At 39.8% G+C, this 23,013-nt stretch overlaps 1 protein-coding gene across 1 annotated transcript in view; it reads left to right on the forward strand.

Annotated features, from left to right (window-relative positions):
- LOC309556501 (uncharacterized protein) overlaps positions 1-23,013 on the forward strand; it is a 147,318-nt gene that overhangs the window by 98,203 nt on the left and 26,102 nt on the right. The window contains exons 9-12 of the mRNA XM_082258951.1: positions 577-752; positions 7,874-8,014; positions 13,399-13,516; positions 15,382-15,524. Of these exons, the coding sequence (XP_082115077.1) occupies positions 577-752; positions 7,874-8,014; positions 13,399-13,516; positions 15,382-15,524 (578 nt within the window). The remainder of the gene's footprint in view (positions 1-576; positions 753-7,873; positions 8,015-13,398; positions 13,517-15,381; positions 15,525-23,013) is intronic.

Here is a 23,013-nt window from a genome sequence, read left to right on the forward strand (position 1 = left end):
GGGGATGGGCCTGAGCTCAGTTAAGAGGACCTTCCCAAGGAATTCTGGTCCTTTTGAGAAGAATCGCGGTGAAGAGCTGACCACCCCCCCACCCTGACGTTCGGTCGGTCTGTCACAGCTTTCAGGGCGGTTTTGACCTTGCCAGCGCTAAAGTTCCGGTAATGAGTTACGCCATTGTATATAAATTGGGGGGTAGGCTGTCTGTCAAGCACTGATGGTAAGGACAGCCCCTTCCCCCTTACCCCTTTTTGGAAGTTATGTTAATGACTAAGAGTGCTCACAGTAGAACTGTTACTGGCACTGGTCTAGACGTGTTCTGGTTTATTAGTGGAAATTAAATAAAGCTGTGGCCTTGCCCTTTCCAACTTAATTGTGGTAAGAGTGGTTTTTTTATATGGGGAGGGGGCAAGGGGGTGTTGGGTCATTATGTTAACTTTGTTTCTGGGCCTATGCGCCTCAGCAGTCAAGCAATTACTCCATATTACTTAAAGGCTAAAAATTTTTTTTAGTTTTAGACGTGCATTTGACTTTACAGATAATACATAAACTAATCGTAATGCTATATTGTCTTTACAGGAACCAAAATGGATGCACTGACTTCTGCTTGCACTAACTTTTCACTTGATTTATTCAGAAAATTAAGTGAACCTAATTCCACAAAGAATATTTTCTTCTCTCCATTAAGTATCTCAGCTGCACTGGCCATGATTTCCATGGGAGCTAAAGGTAAAACAGCCGAACAAGTATTAAAGGTTAGTATTAGCAGCCTGATTAGGAATAACAGTACTTAATTTATGTAATGGCATTTCTTTATATGGAATCTCAAACTATGCAAAATGTTTTAGGGGTTATTTCTAATATTAACAAGCACATGTTGTGCTAACCCCAACCACAAAATAATGTGAAAAAAATAAAATTATTCATAGATAATAATGGCAAACAATTCATAAGTCCAATGTGAAAAAATCCAAGTTGAAAAGAATAAGTGAAAAGTGATCCAGAAAATGTGATATGGATGATATTCCCCATGGTAACAATTAAATGAAGAAGGTGCTTTGAAAGAAGATGGCACAAAGCCCTCCACCTAATAGTATCCATCCGCTGCCCTGGAAGATGTCAGGTGTGACAAAACGCATAGGATGGAGCCTGCTGTGATGTCATCACATTGACGGATGTTCACCTGCAGCCATTTTGCCTATCAGCCGAAGTGTATGTATTGAACGCCAATTTATCCCTTTTTAATGTCTGTTATACTTTTATTATTAAAAAATCGATTTTTATTGGTACACACTATGAAAATGTTATATTTTGGTATGAATGCATATGATCTTATGATTGAGAGTTCTCAGAGGCACCTTATACGATGAGTAATATTATCCCAGCATCCAACGGATCCAGGCTGAAAGATTGAGAACAGCCCTTTGGGCAGATGCGCTGTCTGACGTTCCCATTATAAGAAGGTCATGGCTATTGACCTGTAGAGACCCCCCAAGTTGTTTAAGCCTTTCTGGATACTATTAGGTGGAGAACTATGTGCCATCTTCTTTCAAAGCACCTTCTTCATTTAATTTTTACCACGGTGGATATTGTCCACATCAGACATCACATTTTCTGGATCCCTCTTCGCTTATTATTTTCAACTTGGATTTTTTTCACATTGGACTAATGGTTCGTTTGTCATTATAATTATTATCTATGATTTATTTGAACTTTATTCACATTATTTTGTGGGTGGGGTTAGTACTACATGTGATTGTTACTATTTTCATGACTATTTTTATATCTCATAGTATCTTTGCTGCTCCCTGCCAATAATTCATGATACACTTTATCATATTAGCAGTTCAGTTTTAGGAATAATTTGATTATTTATAATATTGTGAGAGTTAATGCAGGAGATATGCAATGCAGATATATATTGTGTTTTCTTTATTCCTGTAATATTGTTTTAGGTTCCCATGCAGAACAAAGGAACCGGTTCTCTTTAATGCTCACTCTGCCCACTCCCCACCTTTTCTTCATTCCCCCCCCCACTACACTATATTCAGTTGCCAAAGAAAAGGGGGGGGGGGAGCCCCTTTCACTGTGCATTATAGGAGAGGACATAATTCATAAAACTTTTCATACTGGAAGTACTTAGTCATACTGTTGCTCGCCACTGCTGAATGGGACACAGTGGGATAGAAGGGCCAGTTGCCGGAGGGGGAAGTTTGATCAAAATCAGAGTTATCAAAGAGCCATAGATCCAAAAATGTCATTTCTTTCAAACATATACTTTTTTTTTTTACATGATAACAAAAGATCTATATATTACAATTGCAGGCTGAAGTTACAATCACAGGCTGACCTCTTTCTGAAAATGCTAGTTGCTGGATTGTTTCCACCCTATTACTTTCAGTTACAGACCCAGAATAAGTATGCAGTCAATGAGGGTAGGGTGAAGACCTGCAACTGGCATTTTCTAGAAGGAAAGGTTAATAATGACAGCCTGCATATTTATTTTATTATAAAGCAAAAACTCCATGCTATGAAACTATTAAAACTGTGCCAAACAGAAATGTAACGTGACAATCTCTGTACTAATCCATTTCACTGCTGCCACCATAAATGTAAATACAAACAAAGAAAAAAAGTCACAGTGTATCACTCTAACAGGTAGCACTGTTATAATACAAACAAAAATGCAAAAACTTAAAAGCAATAAAAATAATAATAGTAGTTAAAAAAAGTCCATATAATGTAAAACACTCAAGGCTGTTCTTCGTGCTGATAGTATAATGTGCCAATGCTCTATATACATATAATAGGGGAAATTCTCCTTTTTTCAAGTCTCCACTTCCAAACAACACCTCACGTGCAATTGGTGATCCCTCTCCCTTTGGATGAAAAACTCACCAGCTACACATGCCTTCCACTCTCACGGTCGGCAAACCAGCTTTTTAGTTAAAATCATCAATTCCAGGGCAGGTGTAAGAACACTCACTCCGCACAATGTAGTATGTCAGATATCATGTGAAAACAAAAGGGAAACTTCCAATGGTATAGTAACCAAAACCACCAAAATGTATTAAAAATAAAAAAGAGCTGCTCACATTGTTTAAGAACCGTTTAGGCGTTTACAGTTTGGATCACATAAAATACTGCTATCGTATCCTGTCTCAACACTGATGGACGCTGGCAATGTACATCCCGCTGTCTCCTCTGATTGCCGTGTAGCCCTTCCCCGCTGCGTTTCATCACTTCCGACCCCCTGTGACGAAGTCGGAAGTGACAAAACGCGTCAAACGTGGCTACACGGCGACCAGAGGAGATACCAGGATGTACATTGTCAGCGTCCATCGGTGGTGAGACAGGATACCATAGCAGCCTTGGGTGTTTTACATTATATGGACTTTTATTTACTATTATTATTATTTTTTATTACTTTTAGGTTTTTGCATTTTTGTTTGTATTATCACAGCGCTACCTGTTAGAGTGATACACCAACTTTTTCTATATTTATTTATTTTTATTTTATTTCATCTCGATCCATATCCTTACATAAATAGCTTATTTGAATAGTAAATTGTCCATACAGTTTAACAGAATAAAAGTAACAATCCCTGATAAAACTTTACATCTTTGCACACCGGTTGAATCTTATTGCTAAATTTTATGTTGTCATAGGTCAAGTACCTCTGAAATTCCAAACTACCAAGATGATAATAGGTCTTATCAGTATGGGAAGGTCCTAGACTGAGTCACTCTATAAAAATGAATGTCAGGGTAATCCTTACTGCAAGCTATGTACTTTATTACAGTTGTAAAGTTATTACGCCAGGTGTTCTTTGTACTTGGCAACAGTGGCTAACAGAAACAAATTATATATATTTTATATATAGATATGCACATCAAAGGTGGATTTGGTTTGGCTTAGTTTTAACATTGGAGGAATTCCAAAATAAATAGCAATTTGTGCGGTTGGGAGTGTTTACCAAAAGATAGTCACTTCCAGGCTGCGCCCTTTCCGGCCACCTTACCTAAATCATATGTTATGACATTCTGCAGTTGAGTTGACCTGTAGAGACCCCCAAGTTGTTTAGACACTGCCTGGCCACATAACTGGGGTGCTCAGTCCTGCAGCTAGATCTTTTCTAAACAATGAAATACTAATAAAATGAAACCCAATTTGTACTCTACTCTAGGTCTGTTTTTTAAGGTTTGATTATTTACTTGTATTCTGTCCATGAATGTCAGACTGTAAGGCTATTCTATCTTCTCCTTGTGTTTGGTGCTCATAACAGACATTTGAAAACTGTCATAAGAATGGGACTGCCAGGATTACATAAAAGAAAAAGTTTTGTAAATGTACAATCCTTCCCCCGCTCCATCTATAATTAGATAAAAACTGTTTTTGCTGGACATAGACTTTAAGAATAGAAATTCGGATTCTTAAAAATGCCCAATTCTAACTGGATAGTCATAACTTTAGTTGTAGAACATATTAGCTCTTTTAAAGTTCACCTTTAAGAAAAAAAAAATACATGCATGTATTTTGCAGGAAAAAAATGTATTGCATTTATAATTTTTTCCACAGGGGATTGCAAAGCATTGCACCTGCGATCAGTGGATCAGGGGTACAATGTCAGGCTCCTGCAAACAATTCCTCCAGTTCTCGTACCAGTTAGAAAGTGGAAGGAATCATCAATGGACTATGAGTGCGCTAATCAGCGCACTCATAGTCCATTGAGAACTGCAAGTCTGTCTGCCACAGTGGCAGATGGGACTTGTAGCTCATTCCATCACAGATCTCGGTGAATGTATTATGCAGTGTGTGGGCAGAGCCAATTTTAAATGTGATAGAGGCTATGGGGTAGAGGAACCCCCACCTGATGTAACAGGTGATGGGACTCTGTAGACTGAATCTAAACAATACAATGTTTATGTTGGCCTGGACATCTGATGACAGAAGTCCAGGCCAAGGTGTGAGGGTGCTCAGGAACATGTAACCTGTTCCTAAATGTGAACTTAGGAACATCCAGGGATACCAAGCAACTTTACATCCCACTACCATCTTTTTTTTTTTTTTTCATCAGATGTCCAGGCCAAGGTAAACAGTGTATTGTTTACAATCAGTCAATCAACAGCCTTCACTGTAACTGCAGACCAGGCCTGAGAATAATCGGGAAGGCATCTATTCTGCATTCCTGTTTGATTCCTGTGACAACAGAGATAGAAAAACCAGAGGCAAGCATTTATATTTGAAAGGTTTCTAGGTGTGCCTGGATATATTATAAAAGCCAGTTTGTTTTAGAAGTGCAGTCATCCTTTAAATGTAACCTGTAATACATATGAGGGCTGCCAAAGCTGAGCTCACTCTTGTAATGGGAATGTGTGCTTTGCCCCAGCAGCATTGCTCCACACAACAAAATGGGGCAGTGAAAGAGCGAATGACAGATGGGTATATTCTGTTGGAAGGCTGAGCTTTAAAGCAAACCTGTTCCAGTGGCTTTTTTTTTTTTTTTTTTAATCAAAAGCTTGAACCCCAAATCCATCCTCTTAGAAAATGCATGCACTGAATATGCACTATACTTTCTCTTTAAGATGCTGGCTGCCTGACCCATCAAGTTTACTCTTACTTCAGTACTCTGAGTCACTGACCTCTTACATTTTTGTGACTCACCAGCTTAAATTTTCTGGAATCACAAAGCAATCTATCCTGCAGACCACTGGATTGTTGCTCAATTTAGCTAAACATGCATGTGACTAAACGGTATACTCATCTCATATTATATTATAACATCATTTCATTAGATAGTCAATATTGCATTAACATTCTACAAAACTGCCAGACTAAAAGTTGGCTTTTTTAAGTGCACCTCAAAATTATTTATAGAGATGACATGTTACCTTTTTGGACTGTGTTAGATGTCAAAACGGGGTGAATTGGACATTGAGGTCTACAGGGAACCTACCCACACAGAACAGTACCTGAATTTTGACTCCCACCAACCACTGGAACAAAAACTGGTGGTTAATAGAATAACAAACACGGGGAGATTTACAAATCCTTGGTACACACTAATAGCTTTTTTTTTTTTTGTTCAACCCAGCAGGTTGAATGAAAAAAACCTGACAGCTCCGGTCGGAGCCTCTGTACTAACTATGCGAAGGTAGTATAGCAATCTCCCCTGCTGAGCTGTTCCCTGGGCCCCCCAGCCAGAACACTCTGATCAGGGCTCTCCACTATTGGCAGAAAGTGCTGATCGAGAGCTGGTTGGCTGCTGGTTTTCCAGCATGCGCGTCAGGCAAAAGCCAGCCAAACGTCCAGCTTCTGTCGGAACAAGTGCCTTACACATGAGCCGAATGTTGGCCGGTTTTCATTGAACCGGCCAATGTCGCCCAAAATTTCACCCGTGTGTGCGGGGCTTAAAACTGGTGCACTCAATATCTGGTTCAGCTGTGCATGGTAGCCAATCAGCTTCTAACGTCAGCTTGTTCAATTAATCTTTGGCAAAAAAAAAACTGGAAGCTGATTGGTTTCTGTGCAGAGCTGCTCCAGATTTTGCACTATTTGTAGTAAATAAATCCCACAGAGTCTAAAGACAAAGAACACCAATATCTTAGGAGTGCTTTGAAAGATTTTAGCTACCCAAACTGGTATTTTGTGTTAGTTCAGAAAAAATTAAAAGGTAAACAAACACCGTACACCCTCCCCATCTTGTTAGGTCCCACTGTACCTACCTCTGTGGGTGCCTAAAGACAAGAGTCTAAAGACAAAGAACACATATCTAATGAGTGCTTTGAAAGTTTTTAGCTGCCCAGACTGGTATTTTGTGTTAGTTAAGAAAAAATGAAAAGTAAACCAACACTGTACACCCTCCCCACCCCACTAGGTCCTACTGTACCTACCTCAGTGGGTGCTGAGTTGTCAGTGCCCACGCAGTCCGTGTTTCAGTCTGGGGATTTGATATCCCTACTCTTCTCTCTCTTCTCTGTGCAGTGCTTCCAGGACCCATCAGAGCAATTTAAAGTCTTAGACCGTTGCTTTGATCTGTCCCGGAAGTACTGCAGAAGGAACAGAGAAAAGAACGGGGATTTCAAATCTCCAGACTGCTGCACGGGCTGTGTGTGCACTGACAGCTCAGCACCCATAGAGGTAAGTACAGCGGGGACCAGGGAGTGGGAGTGTATGGTGTTCATCTTTTTATTTTTTCTAAAAAGGTCAACTAACCCTTTAACATTTCAAGCCCAGCAAAACATTGAGACAGAAGCTTGTACATTCAAGAAACAAAACAATCAAACACAAGCAACGCAACTTAGCTTAACTCAACCAGAACAACCATCCTTAACCACTTCCCACCCAGACACTGTACATAAATGGCCAGTGGGACAAGCGCTGTTCTGAGTGGAGGTACCTGTACATCCTCTCAGAACCGTACCAATGCATGCCCCTAGGACCCATATCAGTGAGATCACGGGACACAGCGGATCACTGATCTGTGTACTGATTGGCAAGGCTCCGCATTGGTACCATGTGATCATTGTGACCAATCACAGCAATCACATGGCCAGTAGAAAAGATGGCTGCCTTTGACGCAGCCATTTAGAACTACTGTGAGCTCTGTGATTGGTTAGTGCGATTACATGGTACAGGTCAATTACAGATGATTACAGTGTTCTCATGGCTGAAGGAATGCAGCCGAGAACTGTCAGAAATGATTGTTTATACAGCCATCACAAAAAATGTTCCTGACAGAAAATCATTTTTATGGACAGCTGGCAGTCTTTGCATACATGTATATTTTTTGTGAAATGTGATTATTTTACCAGATACATTAACTTTAAGGGTCCAGTTATAATTATTTTTATTTTTGTTCTTTTTTTTATATAGGTTTTACATTTTGACGCTGTTAAAGATGTCCATTCCAATTTCCAAACACTGAATGCTCAGATTAATAAGAAAGCTGGTTCTTCATATACACTGAATCTCGCTAATAGATTATTTGGTGAAAAGACATTTGACTTCTTATCTGTGAGTATTCTCTTTCCCCAGAAAACAATGAAATGAGTAATTATTAGTTTATACTTTTATTGAACTGTGAGTCAATCTCTTATCATAATACAAGCAGACTGTCACAGTACAAGAGAAAAAGCACAATTCAGTTACCCATAGGAACTAAACAGGTGATTAGCACTGCTGTAACTGAAATCTGATCAGCTGGCAAAGATTACTGCATATAATTGCTTGTTCCATCATGCTTGTAAAGAAGATAGGTATCTGTTAGATCATATTACAGACTTGGTTTTCCTGGTAGCGTTTCTAAAAATGTTACTGTTTTAGTGTAGGTGGTACAGGAATTTTAGTATTACAAACCACCTGTTGTATGAACTTGTCACCTTAGCCAGTTCAGTTGAAAGAGAGGAAGAAGCTTCTAGAGTCTCCATGGGGCCTTGATGAGTAAGACCAATGGCACTTAAGCTACAGCTGCTGTTACTAAGTGAGCATAAGGGGCAAAAATCTCACATTTCAATCTATCTGGGATTTTCTGACAAGTAACACAGATTCAATTTAAATAGAAACCTGCAAACTGTGCCAGGGTTGTTAAAAAATCTGGCCCTGGGGAATAACTGCATATGATTCAAGAAGAATTATTTGTCGGTGTTGAGTAAACTATTTTATATACAGCTGCATCAGTATCACCAAATGCATCATCAGATCGATAAATCTGCCATTTATCCATAAATCATGTAAAGGTAAGTCAGTGTGCTCTGACACTGGGCATTTTATGCATTTGTACACGATGATAATAGCCCATCTTAATCATATTTTTCCAGGCAAAAATACAATTCAGTTAACATCCAACTCCAGGCAATACTGAAATTGAAATAGTGCATTGTACATAATTTACCTTACTCCTCAGTCTTGATTGCAAACACCTCTTCCTAAGCCATCCCACAGTGTACAGATTCAAAGTCACAGTTTCCTCTATGAGCTAAGCTAAATTCTTGCCCTGGAGAGCAGGAAATTTTCCCTGCTTGTTATCTTCTTGGTCACTGGTTCCCTCCTTGCCCCTTGTGTTCTCCTGACTATGGAGGCTATGATAGAGGACTTGGCCACTGGAAATGTACCTTCCGCCAATAGGAGGTGTTCACATCATGCACACAGTGATGTGGACATCTGAAGAAGAACCCCAAGAAGTAAACAAAAGAAACAAGAATAATTGTCACATGACTGTAGCTTCAGGTAAGTAAAATGGGCATTTAGGTATTTCTTTTTATATCAGCAGGTAAAGGTTGGGGGGGGGGGGTGAGATAGGTTGCTACTATCCTGGAGTTGGGCCTAAAAAGAACAAAAAGATGCTCCTCAGCAATGTTCTGCTCATTAAAAAAAAAGTGTCATAACACCCACTAATCCTTAATCCTCAGTCTTGCAACAGCCAGGATCCCTTTGGTCTGTTTTTCAGTAATGGAAAACAGGCCGCACTTCTAGCAGCACACATGACCCATCCTGATTACTTGGATGCTGGTCTTGCACTACAGTGCAGGTGTAATGACTTCAATGACAGGCGAGGTAACCGGTTGAAAACTAGCATGCAAGGCAACTTCAGCAGCCTGGTCATCAAAACCCAAACCACCAGGGCAGTAGTTTGGTGGACCATGATCTACTTAAATTGTTTCTCATACCTGAAGGCCTATGCAAACTTTTTATGTTCCAGAGCATCAATTTTGTAAACTGATGTCTAAGTCTGAACAGCATATTCAAATAAGTCTTGCTAATGCTTGGCCAACCTTACAATTGGCTCCTACAACAATGTAATTTTTAATGCAAGAAAATAGCTTGCATACCCTTAAGAGCTGTAGCTTGGCAGAATTCTGATCTAGATTGTTCTCCATCATTTCACCCAGTTTTAACTCCATCCCAAGATCATACAATGAATTCACATTTTTAGCTCTTTTGAATCTTTTTATTTTGTGTATTCTGGGAGTCTGCCAGGCTAAATTCTGGTCATTGTGTTCATTTTCTTGGGCTTTTGATCAAGTTTGAGTTACCTGGGCTCTGTGAAAAATGTTGTTGGCATAAAGCTAATACCTCATGTATACTCAGTAAACAGCCAATTCAGCACACAAAAAGTGTAAATAAAAGATGAGGTCAGGCCAGGTAACATAAAACAGTGGGAGAAAACATGCATGTAGAATAATGATAAAAGCTTCTGGCAAAAAATAGTTAGACAAACTATATAACAAAATATATCAAGGGGGAACCCTGCGCTAAATGTGAACAAAAAACAAATAATAATATTAATTGAAAAAATATTATTTGAAAGATTATTAGTGTGCCAAAAGTACAAGCAGCTAAACACTGGACCTATAGAAATCCAACAAAATATATACCAAAATAGTGTAGCGCTAAAAAACAAACAAGAATGTGTATATGAGTGCCACATAAATCATAAAAACACGTGTTGTGACAAAACAAAAACAATAGAGTCCATAAGAAACGTGAGTCCCAGAATAGATAATGGATGGAAAGCTGTAATCCAAAGACGGAATCCCAATAGATGGTGAGGCAGGATAGTTAGATATACCAAAGCATTTATTAAAATCACACTTACATTATCGTAGACAGATACAGGCAAACACCACGCTGACCATGCCCCTCTGAACGCCGGCTTGCTACAGTTCTGCGGGATGCCGCGGTTTTTATTGTTTGCCTGTATCTGTCTACGATAATGTAAGTGTGATTTTAATAAATGCTTTGGTATATCTAACTGGATTACGCTATGTTCTCCTTTAATCTTCCTTCCCATGTGTACGATATCATACACTGCTGGAGCTGTATTTGAGTCTATCGCTTCACCCTCTTACATTTGGAGTCAAGGTTGATTACTGGCTTATGGATCCATGCTCATATCCCTGTGTATGTGGAGGCAAGATTTTATGTTGAATTTCTACCAAGTCTTTTGTGGCCTGTCCATTAATTTGGGGGCCCATATATTCTGGTAAGCAGCCATCTCTCACTACCTATCATGGGTGTTCTTTCCTCCTGCCTCACCATCTATTGGGATTCCGTCTTTGGATTACAGCTTTCCATCCATTATCCATTCTGGGACTCACGTTTCTTATGTACTCTATTGTTTTTGTTTTGTCACAACACGTGTTTTTATGATTTATGTGGCATTCATATACACATTCTTGTTTGTTTTTTAGCGCTACACTATTTTGGTATATAAACTATATAACAAAATGATATCATATAAATTGCCACGCTGAATGTGTACAAGCAAACACAACTTAAATATAATGGTATAACATTCTGAATCTAAAGTCCAAAGCAAATATTGAAAGCACTGCTGTGACACTTGACAAAGGAATAGTGTTCAATCCACTTTTGTGACCACCACGTGAGCCATCACCAATTCTAAGAAATGGGCTCTTACCAGATTGGAATGACTCCACTACAGAGTCAAATCAGCCTGTTAATAACAATCCCCTCAAGGAGTGATCCGGCTCATAGTAATTAGGTGGAGTTCCACAGTATAGCTCACTCTCCAAAATGTGGTAAAATCAATGGTAACCATATATTGCATGAATTTCCACATAAAATCAAAATGGAAGAATCCACATAGTGTAAATCTGACTAAAGATTTTATAAAGCTTCAAAGTACAAAATCGACTCACCTGGTTAAAACAGATAAGCACTTTATATATAAAACATTGCCGGGCTGCGTGGTAAGGATTTTAAACAATACTTCCAAATTTTCCAGTGTAATGAGGGGTGGCGACATTGCGTGTGTTAGCTCTGCCCAGTGCATTTTGTCATAAATGACATCAATGGGGGCATCCAGGTAACATGCAGACTTACATATTAATACAGTCTTACTAAGCATGCATGTTTGGGGAAAAAAAATCAGAACTATATATTAATCATCCAGCAAATACAGTTTGAGGAGGAAGGAGAGAAGGGCCTGCAATACTTTATTGGGAAGGAGGAAAATAAATGAGGCAGTGTGAACACATTAGCGAGGATAAGGGATGGAAGAGAAAATAAAACTGATTTATGGAGGAGGAGGAGAGAAGAGGCATCATTCCTGCATTGAGGAGGAGAGGGAGGGAGTCTGGATTGGGGAGAGAGAGAGAGAGAGAGAGAGAAAAGTAAGAATGACCAGACTGGAGAGTAGGGTAAGAGAAGTATCAACAGGACCAAAATGAGCAGAAGGGAGAGAAAAGAGGCAACAAGACAAGGGTGGGGTAGAGAGGGCGAGAAGAGAATGCATTATCATATCGGGGAACAGGAAAAAGAAGAAAAGAGATAGCCAGATGGATTGGGAGAGGGGGGAGTAGGGGGAGAGGAGGCAGCATAACACTGGGGAGGAGGAGGAAAAAAGAGTCAACAGGACAAAAGTAAAGATGGGGAGGAATAAAAAAAGGCAAAAAGACTGGACTGGGGAAGAGGGGGAAAAAAGAGGTAGAGCAACTGAATGGGGGAGGGGTGAGAAAAAAGACAGTGTGGGAGAGAGAGAAGAAGCATTATGACTAGGGGGTCATGGTAGGAGGCAGAAAGAAGAGTCAGCAACAATGGAGAGGGAAGGATGGGGAGAAAAGAGGCAATGAATCTCTGAGACCAGAGCTGAGAGTCAATGGAAGTTAGTGATAGACTGCCCACTGCTGGAGTGCTACACTGGTTACTTGAACCAAGTACCTGCACATATCTACAGTAATTGCGAGTGACAGGAGTAAGTATCAACTGCAGGTGCTGGGAGATCGTCCTCACACAAACCAGCCTAGTCGGAAAACATCCCACTGTCCCCCTGCCCTCAACAGAGAGTAGTTCACAGAGCTGAAGCATAGTGCAGGAGAGAACAGGGGCAGCAGTGATTTTGGAGCTCAATGCCGTCTTCACATTTAAAACAATACCATGGTCAGTGAGGCACTGCCTTCAGTCCTAGTATAGTCAATGGCAAGATGGCAGCCCTTGTGGAAGTTAGAAGGTGGATAGGAATTTTGAAGAAACATGGAGACACAGCTTCAAAGATTGTTTCCTACCTAAACTAAAGGAAAATAGTAGAGTTAGATAATTTCAGCATAGGTTTTACAAGAAATAAACAGTGACAGAGAAGACTGCCAGAGACTGCACTTATATAAATAAGCCAGCAATGGCAGCTTCCATATTTCTGTTAAGGTTCCTGTAAGAGAGCTTAAGGAATTGGAGCTCCTAAATGTTTACCAATGTAATGAAGGTAATTTGTGTTCTCAGTCCAGAGCAGTGTCTTGCCAGAAAATTCAGGGCCCTCTGTATCAAAAAAGAAAACATGTATTGTGCTTTGCTTTACATCATCTACTACATTCCATTATACTTATTGATCATATGACATGCATGAATAGAGTTTAACATAATAGATTGCTGTTTCCTACCAGGGATTTTTATCTTCGTTACAAAGTCTGTATCAGGCAAATCTAGGCACCGTTGACTTCTTAACTGCACATGAAGCTGCTAGAAAAGAAATCAATGCTTGGGTTTCGGAACAAACAAAAGGTTAGTATGACTTTTAAAAACTACACTGAAACATATTTAGTAGAACAGCAAGATTTGCCCCAGAAAATGGCCTATATCTAGATCAGTGTTTCTAAACCTTTTATTAGTCATGTTACCCTAGAACAAATCATGCGCACAAATTATGCGCAATCTCATGGCACCTCATTCTAAAATGTTAACAAAAACTACTACATAACACAGCAGCATTGACACACATAGGACCTATATTAGAGGTGATGTATTTTTACAATGCAAATATACTTTTTTACCAAAAATATTGGGACACCTGCCTTTACACGCACATGAACTTTAATGGCACCCCAGTCTTAGCCAGTAAGGTTCAATATTGAGTTGGCCCACCCTTTGCAGCTATAACAGCTTCAACTCTTCTGGGAAGGCTGTCCACAAGGTTTAGGAGTGTGTCTATGGGAATGTTTGACCATTCTTCCAGAAGTGCATTTGTGAGGTCAGGCACTGATGTTGGACTAGAAGACCTGGCTCATAGTCTCCGGACTAATTCATCCCAAAGGTGTTCTATCAGGTTGAGGTGCAGGTCAGTCAAGTTCCTCTACCCCAAACTCGCACATTCATGTCTTTATAGTCCTTGCTTTGTGCAAGGTCAAAATCATTTGGTGGAGGGGGGATTGTGGTGTAGGGTTGTTTTTCAGGGGTTGGGCTTTCAGTAAAGGGAACTCTTAAGGTGTCAGCATACCAAGACATTTTGAAAAAATGTCATGCTTTCAACTTTGTGGGAACAGTTTGGGGTTGGTCCCTACCTGTTCCAACACGACTGCACACCAGTGCACAATTGCTGTCATGCCGAGGCAAAATGGCACCACATTTAAACCACTGGCACTCCTGCTTTTTTGGCTGCAACATACCATTTAAATTGTCATAACCTGCACTTCACTGTAGCCAAAGCATTGGGGCACCAGCATCCAGGGACAGAGAAAGGCTCAGTAAACCCTACCATGACAAATAGCTTTTCAACTGTGTGCATACCACCAAAGGGTTTTCAGGATCCCATCCAGGATCATGTGCTTAAAGCAAAGTTACAGGCTGCCCCCCCCCCCCCCCCCCATATTCTTCAGGATTCACACTGGATCTTGAAGCTGCATTGGCTTTGGTGCGGCCCGAAATCTTGATAAAAGAAGTTTAAGAGAAACCTCCACATAAAAGATATGCTTTTTTAGGTAGACATGGATGAGTGAGTTTGGGGGTGGAGGAACTTGACTTGCCATCACAGAATCTTGACCTTTGGGATGAATTAGAGTGCAGACTGTGAACCAGGCCTTCTCTCCAACATTAGTGCCTGATCTCACAAAAATGCGCTTCTTAAAGAATGGTCAAACATTTCCCATAGACACACTCCTAAACCTTGTGGACAGCCTTCTCAGAAGAGTTAAAGCTGTTAGAGCTGCAAAGGGTGGGCCAACTCAATACTGAACCCTATGGACTAAGATGGGATGCCATTAAAGTGATTGTAAAGGCAGCTGTCCCAATACTTTTGGTAATATAGTGTATATACTGTATATACTGTGTGAGTTATGCTGCAGTTTCAATTCCATGGCATTTGATTAATTTTTGTTGAGTCTCTATTGTAAAAGTACCCCCCCCCCCCCCCCACATACAATAAAGTGCCATATGGAATGATTCTGCCCATATGGTTACTCTGTTTCTTATCAATCTGCATGTTGCAGCTTTATTCTACTGGGAATTTGTATGTATATTCCATTTATGGTATTACCGCGCAAACCAATAATAGTCAATTATATATACTCTGCTCATGGTATGCACTGGGTCTATTTGCATACTATCGTTCTGATTGTATAAAACTTATTTTGTATATAATTTTATTTGTTCAGGAAAGATTCCAGAAGTGTTGTCTGAAGGAAGCGTGGATGCAACAACCAAATTGGTGATAGTGAATGCTTTATATTTCAAAGGTGATTGGGCTGAAAAATTTAATAGTGAACAAACAACTGAAGCTCCATTTAGGCTAAGCAAGGTAATGTCAAGTTACCATATGTGTCATAGATACTGCTGCTGTTAATCATCTATTTCAAATGATGTCGGGCATTGCAAAGATAAACACTGGTGTGCATCAACCATTAAAATTTGACCTTAAAGCACTAGGTACAATGAGTTCTAGCTGCTCAGTGGTTATTTGGTATAGATTGCCACACTTCATGTTCATTGTTGTTTTAGTCCTTGAGAGTTATTCATTTTTTAAAGTACAACGTTTTTTTACCTTAATGTGGCCTTTAAGGCTTGCTATGGGGGCACATGCAGGAGAGGAGGAGCAGACAGTGGCGGCGGGGGACTCCAGAAGAGGTAAGGGGCCGTACTCTGCAATATCATTACACAGAGCAGGTAAGTATAAACCTCTTTTTTAATTTTAATTATAAAAAAAAGGTTTCAAAAACTTTAATGGTGTATCAGTAATATTGTTTTATTTTTTTGTTTTATTTCCAATATTGAAAGGTATTACTTTAGAATTTCTCCTTGGTTGTAATTATATTTTTTTTTAACATCAGGGCTTGACAAATTTGCCTGAAATCTAGGAGCCAGCTAAAAAAGTTAGGAGCCAGTTGTTTTTTTTTTTTTTAAAGTAACAACCAAGCTTTAGTTAATAAAACGGATACTAAATTTACACATAAATACGACTAGAACCCCACTCTCCTCTATAGCGCAATTGGATGGAAACAGACTGTCTGTCTCTTTCCATCCGCTGCCATCTGATCTGATCCACGGTCGGGATGGATAGAAAATAGAACAACCATCCGTCTGTTTTTGGCGGACAGGATCAGATGGCAGCAGATTACTGCTCCATAGAGGAGAATGAAGGGTCCGGTCAGGTCTGCCTGAAAAACTGACAGGCGGACCTGATCAGACAGCACGTGTGAAAGGGGCCTTCGGCTGTGGCATGGCGATGAGGGGAAAAAAAAAAAAAGATTTTATATATATATAATTTTTTTAAATAATAATTGAAAAAAAAAAAAGAAGAAAATTATTATTATTTTTTTTTTTAATTTAAAAAATAAATTAATAATAATAACCACACTCCCTGTCCACTTACCTTTAAGCAAAGGTAACTGGATAGGGAGATGAAGTCTGCAAAAACTTCCCTCTCATCTCCTCTTGGGAAGGAGATGGGAATGCATTGAGAACAGGCAATGGAAAGTCATTACTCCCGGCCACCACAAGAGGGCGCCAGTTCCCCATTGGAAGCCTCTCTCACTCACAGAAATAGGCCGAAAAGCTGGGGCCTCAATTTTCGGACGTCCGTGCACTCGAGGAGGAGGTGGGGGCGCAAAAGGGACAGGACACCTCCTGCAGGGCACCCCAGGCGCCAGGTCGCTAATTCTAGTCGCAAATGCGACCTGGCGCCCGGGGTTTGTCGAGCCCTGAACTACATGAGAACAAATATCCATTAAATATATATTTTCTTGATTTCTGCCACAATATTTCTTTTAGAAGAGGTTGTAACCCGAAAAATGTATTTTTTAAAGCAGGTTAAACAGCATAGTGCTGACTAATCTGTCCCTATCTATGCTGTATAAAAAACCTGGTTGACCCTGCATGTTCCTGTGTCCCCCTATGTAAACTGACCACTGTAATAATGGCTGCTGATCCATCATCCCACAATCTATCCTCTCTATCCCCATTCCTCCCTCCCTGCCTGTTCGCTCCTATGTGTGAGCGATCTCTTCTCTGCCCTGTCCCTCCCCTCCTGCCGCTATCAGTAGCTGCCAGCAAAGTCAGAGTAGGATTACTGCCAGCCACTCTGTTATACCACGGTATACTACACAGTGTAAATGTTTGTTTAAAATGATCCCACTAAATACCTTCTTTCAGATTGCCTCTTTGCAGTCACGTGACCTCCCGCTGCTCTCCTCAAATCTAAGGGCTACAGCGGGAGGGGCTGAGCAGACAGCACAGTGGTCACATGACCTCCTGGCTGAAATCAGAGGAGAATCTTACTGTAGCCCTTAGATCAGTGGAGGAGAGCGGTGGGAGGTCACGTAACTGCACAGAGGCGATCTGAAAGAAGGTATTTAGTTGCATAATTTGAAACAAACATTTACACTGTGTAGTATACCTTGGTATAACAGAGGGGCTGCCAGTAATTCTACTCTGACTTTACAACCACTTTAACTCCCCTGTTAGGTTTCAAAGGCTATTTAAGGCGGAAATACACTGTATATGGACTAGAAAAACATGTTTAAATAAATGGAACTTCACTCTCTCAATCAACATTGACTATATTTAATCCTTATGCCGCTAGCATTAGTAAATAGATAGGAAGGTATATTATAAAACTTTTTTCTTTACATTTCTTCAGTTACTTCCTGTTTTTTTCTTTACATTTCTTCAGTTACTTCCTGTTTTTTTCTTTACATTTCTTCAGTTACTTCCTGTTTTTTTTTACTTTACATTTCTTCAGTTACTTCCTGGTTTTTTCTTTACATTTCTTTAGTTACTTCCTGGTTTTTAAGTCCAGGCAAATTATGTCATACATCCCAATAGGCTTCAGGAGGGAAGGAGGGGTTTTCCCAGCAAAGCACATCTCCCGTTTGCATGCCTGAGCTAAGGGCAGATGGACCATAAAGTAAATGCTACATGAATCACCTGCCCTGACTCAAGGTGGCCACAGACATAAATTATAGGGTTTTTTTTTTTTTTTTTATAAAGTAGTGCTCAGATGCAGTGTACCTTTGCTATAAGCCCTTCTCAAAATTCAAGCCAACAGCGGTTCTGGTCGGTAAAGCCGACATGCATGTTGAAGCCGTCCAGAACAACTGTTGGCTTGAACTTTTGGAAGCGCTTAAGATTTCTTTTCACAGTTTTACCAATAAAATGTTGTATGGATTCAAGCTATTGTGGGCATGTTTTTTTTCTTATCCATATACGGTGGCTATAACTGTGAGCCGGGGTTTCAACATCTGATATGCCAAGGAGGAGTTGCACTGGATGGCAAATACAAACAGGCTTGTCGTGACCACTCTGTAATCGGGGGTCACAATGTTGGGGTAACCCCCATAAGGACTGCTTGGAATTCTCTTTTCAGCTGGATTTTTATTTTCACAGAAGTGGTTGACTTTTTTTTGTCACTTTAATATACGCACAATTTGGACTTTGCTATGTATGTTCACTTTCTTCTATTTTTAAGCTATATTGGCATATGTGTATTGTTTTTCACTACAATAGGATTCACTTTATGCACAGCTGATATTGCATGTTTGTACATGCATTGCACTAAACGCATGACTTGTTCCTGATACATTGGATTTATTTGATTTTTGTATTTTTTTTTTTTTTACATGTGTACTGCTTGTTATGTACACGTGTACTGCTTATTATCATTGGTTGCACTTTAAGCATAGGTATTTATTGTATATGTACTGTATGTACATGTGTAGTATGGAACCCATGAATTGCTAATGACCTATAGGATTTATTTCATTTATTGAGGGGATTTAGCGCTGCCTTAAATTTATATTTTTCCTTTTTTGGGGGGGATTTAGCGCTGCCTTATAATTTTTATGTTCCTTATCAAAACTAATGGCATGAGGCTCTGTCTCATTAGTTTCCTTGTTGGGAGCGCATTTGGTTTTTTACTTTTTTTTTTGTAAATTCGTTTATTGAAACAGAAAAGGCATATGACAAGTCACTTTTTTTTTTAAACACACTGCTAAACAACCTTTGGGATATTTGGAAGTCAGAAATATGCATATCTGAAAATGTTATAATTTTTTTTTTCATGAAATAACTTTTATTGTAACTAGAATCAATTCATTTCTTATATACCAGTACACACACACACATATACAGGTGCATCTCATTAAATGTGAATATCAAAAAGTTCATTTATTTCAGTAATTCAATTCAATTCAAAAAGTAAAAATCATATTTTTTATAGATGCGATACACACAGGGTAATGTATGGCAAGCATTTCTTTCTTTGAATATTGATGCATATGGCTTACAGATAGTGAAAACCCAAGATTCAGAAAATTAGAATATTACATAAGACCAATAAAAAAAGGATTTTCTAATAGAGAAATGTATGAAAAGTATGTCCATATACAGTATAGTATGCACTCAATACTTGGTACGGGCCCTTTTTGCATGAACTACTGCTTTAATGTGGCATGGCATGGAGGCGATTAGCCTGTGGCACTGCTGAGGTGTTATGTAAGCCCAGGTTGCTTTGATAGTGGCTTTCAGCTCATCTGCATTGTTGGGTCTGGTGTCTGTCATCTTCCTCTTCACAATACCCCACAGATTCTCTATGGGGTTTAAATCATGTGAGTTTGCTGGCCAATTAAGCAAAGTGCTGCTGGAAAATGAAATCAGCATCTCCATAAAGCTTGTCAGCAGAGAGAAGCATTAAGTGCTGTAGATTACATGGCTCCCCAAATCATCACTGACTGTGGAAACTTCACACTGGACCTCATGCAACTTTGATTCTGTGCCTCTCCATTCTTCCTCCAGACTCTGGGTCCTTGGATTTTCAAATAAAATGCTACATTTTTCACGGTCTGTGATGATTTGGGGAGTCAAGTCATCTTCTGGTGTTGGTCCACTGTGTTTCATCAAGTCCAAAGTCCGCGCAGCCCTCTACCAGGAAATTCTAGAGCGACTTATACTTCCCTCTGCTGACCAGCTTAATAGAGATGCTGATTTCATTTTCCAGCAGGACTTGGTACCTGCCCATACTGCCAAAAGTACCAATACCTAGTTTAATGATCGTGGTATCACTGTGCTTGATTGGCCAGAAAACTTGCCTGACCCAAATCCCATAGAGAATCTGTGGGTTATTGTCAGGAGGAAGATGAGACACCAGACCCAAGAATGCAGATGAGCTGATAACCGCTATCAAAACAGCCTGGGCTTCCACAACACCTCAGCAGTGCCACAGGCTGATCGTCCCCATGCCAAGCCGCATTGATGCAGTAATTCATGCAAAAGGAGCCATGAACAAGTATTGCGTGCATACTATACTGTATATGGACATACTTTTCATACATTTCTGTATTAGAAAATCTTTTTTTATTGGTCTTATTTAATATGCAAATTTTCTGAATCTTGGGTTTTCACTATCTGTAAGCCATATTCATCAAAATTCAAAGAAAGAAATGTTTGACATACATTTGTCTGTGTGTAACGCATATGTTTGAAATACTATAAATACTATGCATACTATACTGCACATGGACATATTTTTAAGTAAGCCAACATTTCTGTATTAAAAATCATTTTTTTAATTGGTCTTATGTAATCAAATTTTCTGAGATACTGAATGTTGGGTTTTCACAAGCTGTAAGCCCTTATCATCAAAATTAAAAGAAAGAAATGCCTATAATAAATCACTCTGTGTGTAACGCTATTCTATTGATGCTATTCTAATTTTTGAGATGCACCTGTATATATATATATATATATTGTATATCTACAGTATCTCACAAAAGAAAGTACACCCCTCACATTTTTGTAAATATTTTAATACATCTTTTCATGTGACATCACTGAAGAAATGGCACTGCTCTACAATGTAAAGTAGTGAATGTACAGCTTGTATAAGTGTAAATTTGCTGTCCTCTCAAAATAACTCAACACACAGCCATTAATGTCTAAACCGCTGGCAACAAAAGTCAGTACACCCCTAAGTGACAATGTCCAAATTGGGCCCAAAGTGTCAATATTTTGTGTGGCCACCATTATTTTCCAGCACTGCCTTAACCCTCTTGGGCATGGAGTTCACCAGAGCTTCACAGGTTGCCACTGGAGTCCTCCTCCACTCCTCCATGACAACATCACTGAGCTGGTGGATGTTCGAGACCTTACGCTCCTCCACCTTCCGTTTGAGGATGCCCCACAGATGCTCAATAGGGTTTAGGTCAGGAGTCCATCACCTTTAACCTCAGCTTCTTTAGCAAGGCAGTGGTCGTCATTGAGGTGGAGGTTTGGGGTCGTTATCATGTTGGAATACTGCCCTGCAGCCCAGTCCCTGGAGGGAGTGGATCATACTCTGCTTCAGTGTGTCACAGTACATGTTGGCATTCATGGTTCCCTCAATAAACTGTAGCACCAATGCAGCCCCCGGACCATGACACTCCCACCACCATGCTTGACACACTTGTCATTGTACTCCTCAACTGGTTGCCGCCACACACACTTGACACTATCTGAACCAAATAAGTTTATCTTGGTCTCATCAGACCACAGGACATGGTTCCAGTAATCCATGTCCTTAGTCTGCTTGTCCCTATCAAACTGTTTGCGGGCCTTCTTGTGCATCATCTTTAGAAGATGCTTCCTTCTTGGACGACAGCCATGCAGACCAATTTGATGCAGTGTGCGGCGTATGGTCTGAGCACTGACAAGCTGACTTCCCCACCCCTTCAACCTCTACAGCAATGCTGGCAGCACTCATACGTCTATATCCCAAAGACAACCTCTGGATATGACGCTGAACATGTGCACTCAATTTCTTTGTTCGACCATAGCAAGGCCTGTTATGAGTGGAACCTGTCCTGTTAAACTGATGTATGATCTTGGCCACTGTACTGCAGCTCAGTTTCAGGGTCTTGGTAATCTTCTTATAGCCTAGGCCATCTTTATGTAGAGCAACAATTCTTTTTCAGATCCTCAGAGAGCTCTTTGCCATGAGGTGCCATGTTGAACTTCCAGTGATCATTATGAGAGAGTGAGAGATATAATACCAAATTTAACACACCTGCTCCCCATTCACACCTGAGACCTTGCAACACTAACGAGTCACATGACACCGGGGATGGAAAATGGCCAATTGGGCTCAATTTAGACATTTTCACTTAGGGGTGTACTCACTTTTGTTGCCAGTGGTTTAGACATTAATGGCTGTGTGTTTAGTTATTTTGAGGAGACAGCAAATTTACACTGTTGTACAAGCTGTACACTCACTACTTTACATTGTAGCAAAGTATAATTTCTTCAGTGTTGTCACATAAAAAGATATAATAAAATATTTACAAAAATGTGAGAGGTGTTCTCACTTTTGTGAGATACTGTATGTCACAAACATATCCACAATAGTAGCTTAATATACTGTATGTATTTTCCTTTTCACATATCCGCTTGCATAGTATCAATAGATGCATTTGTCTGAGTCACACTCTAGATGTGGTGGTTTCTGTTTTGGCTTTAGATGTACTTTACATTCACCCCCCTTCATCAAATAATCTTGCAGAACCCCCCTCACCAGTTTACATGGGGTGACATCAATACAAGACTACTTAAGGGCAATAAGAATTAGTTATACGTGGGAAGCTGGCAAGTAGTGGCTGTGCAAATGCGTCGTATCAGTGTTTTAGAGGGAAGTGGATGATAAAGCGAGTAATGAATTTTGATGTTTTGGATAACACACATTTTTTCATATACTTCTGGTTTTAAAATCATTATTTGTATTTGCTTCAAAATTAGTTCCTAGTATTTTAATGAGTAACATTATT

The sequence above is a fragment of the Pelophylax lessonae genome (genome assembly GCF_965119305.1).
Source record: "Pelophylax lessonae genome assembly, chromosome: 5".
NCBI lineage: Eukaryota > Metazoa > Chordata > Amphibia > Anura > Ranidae > Pelophylax > Pelophylax lessonae.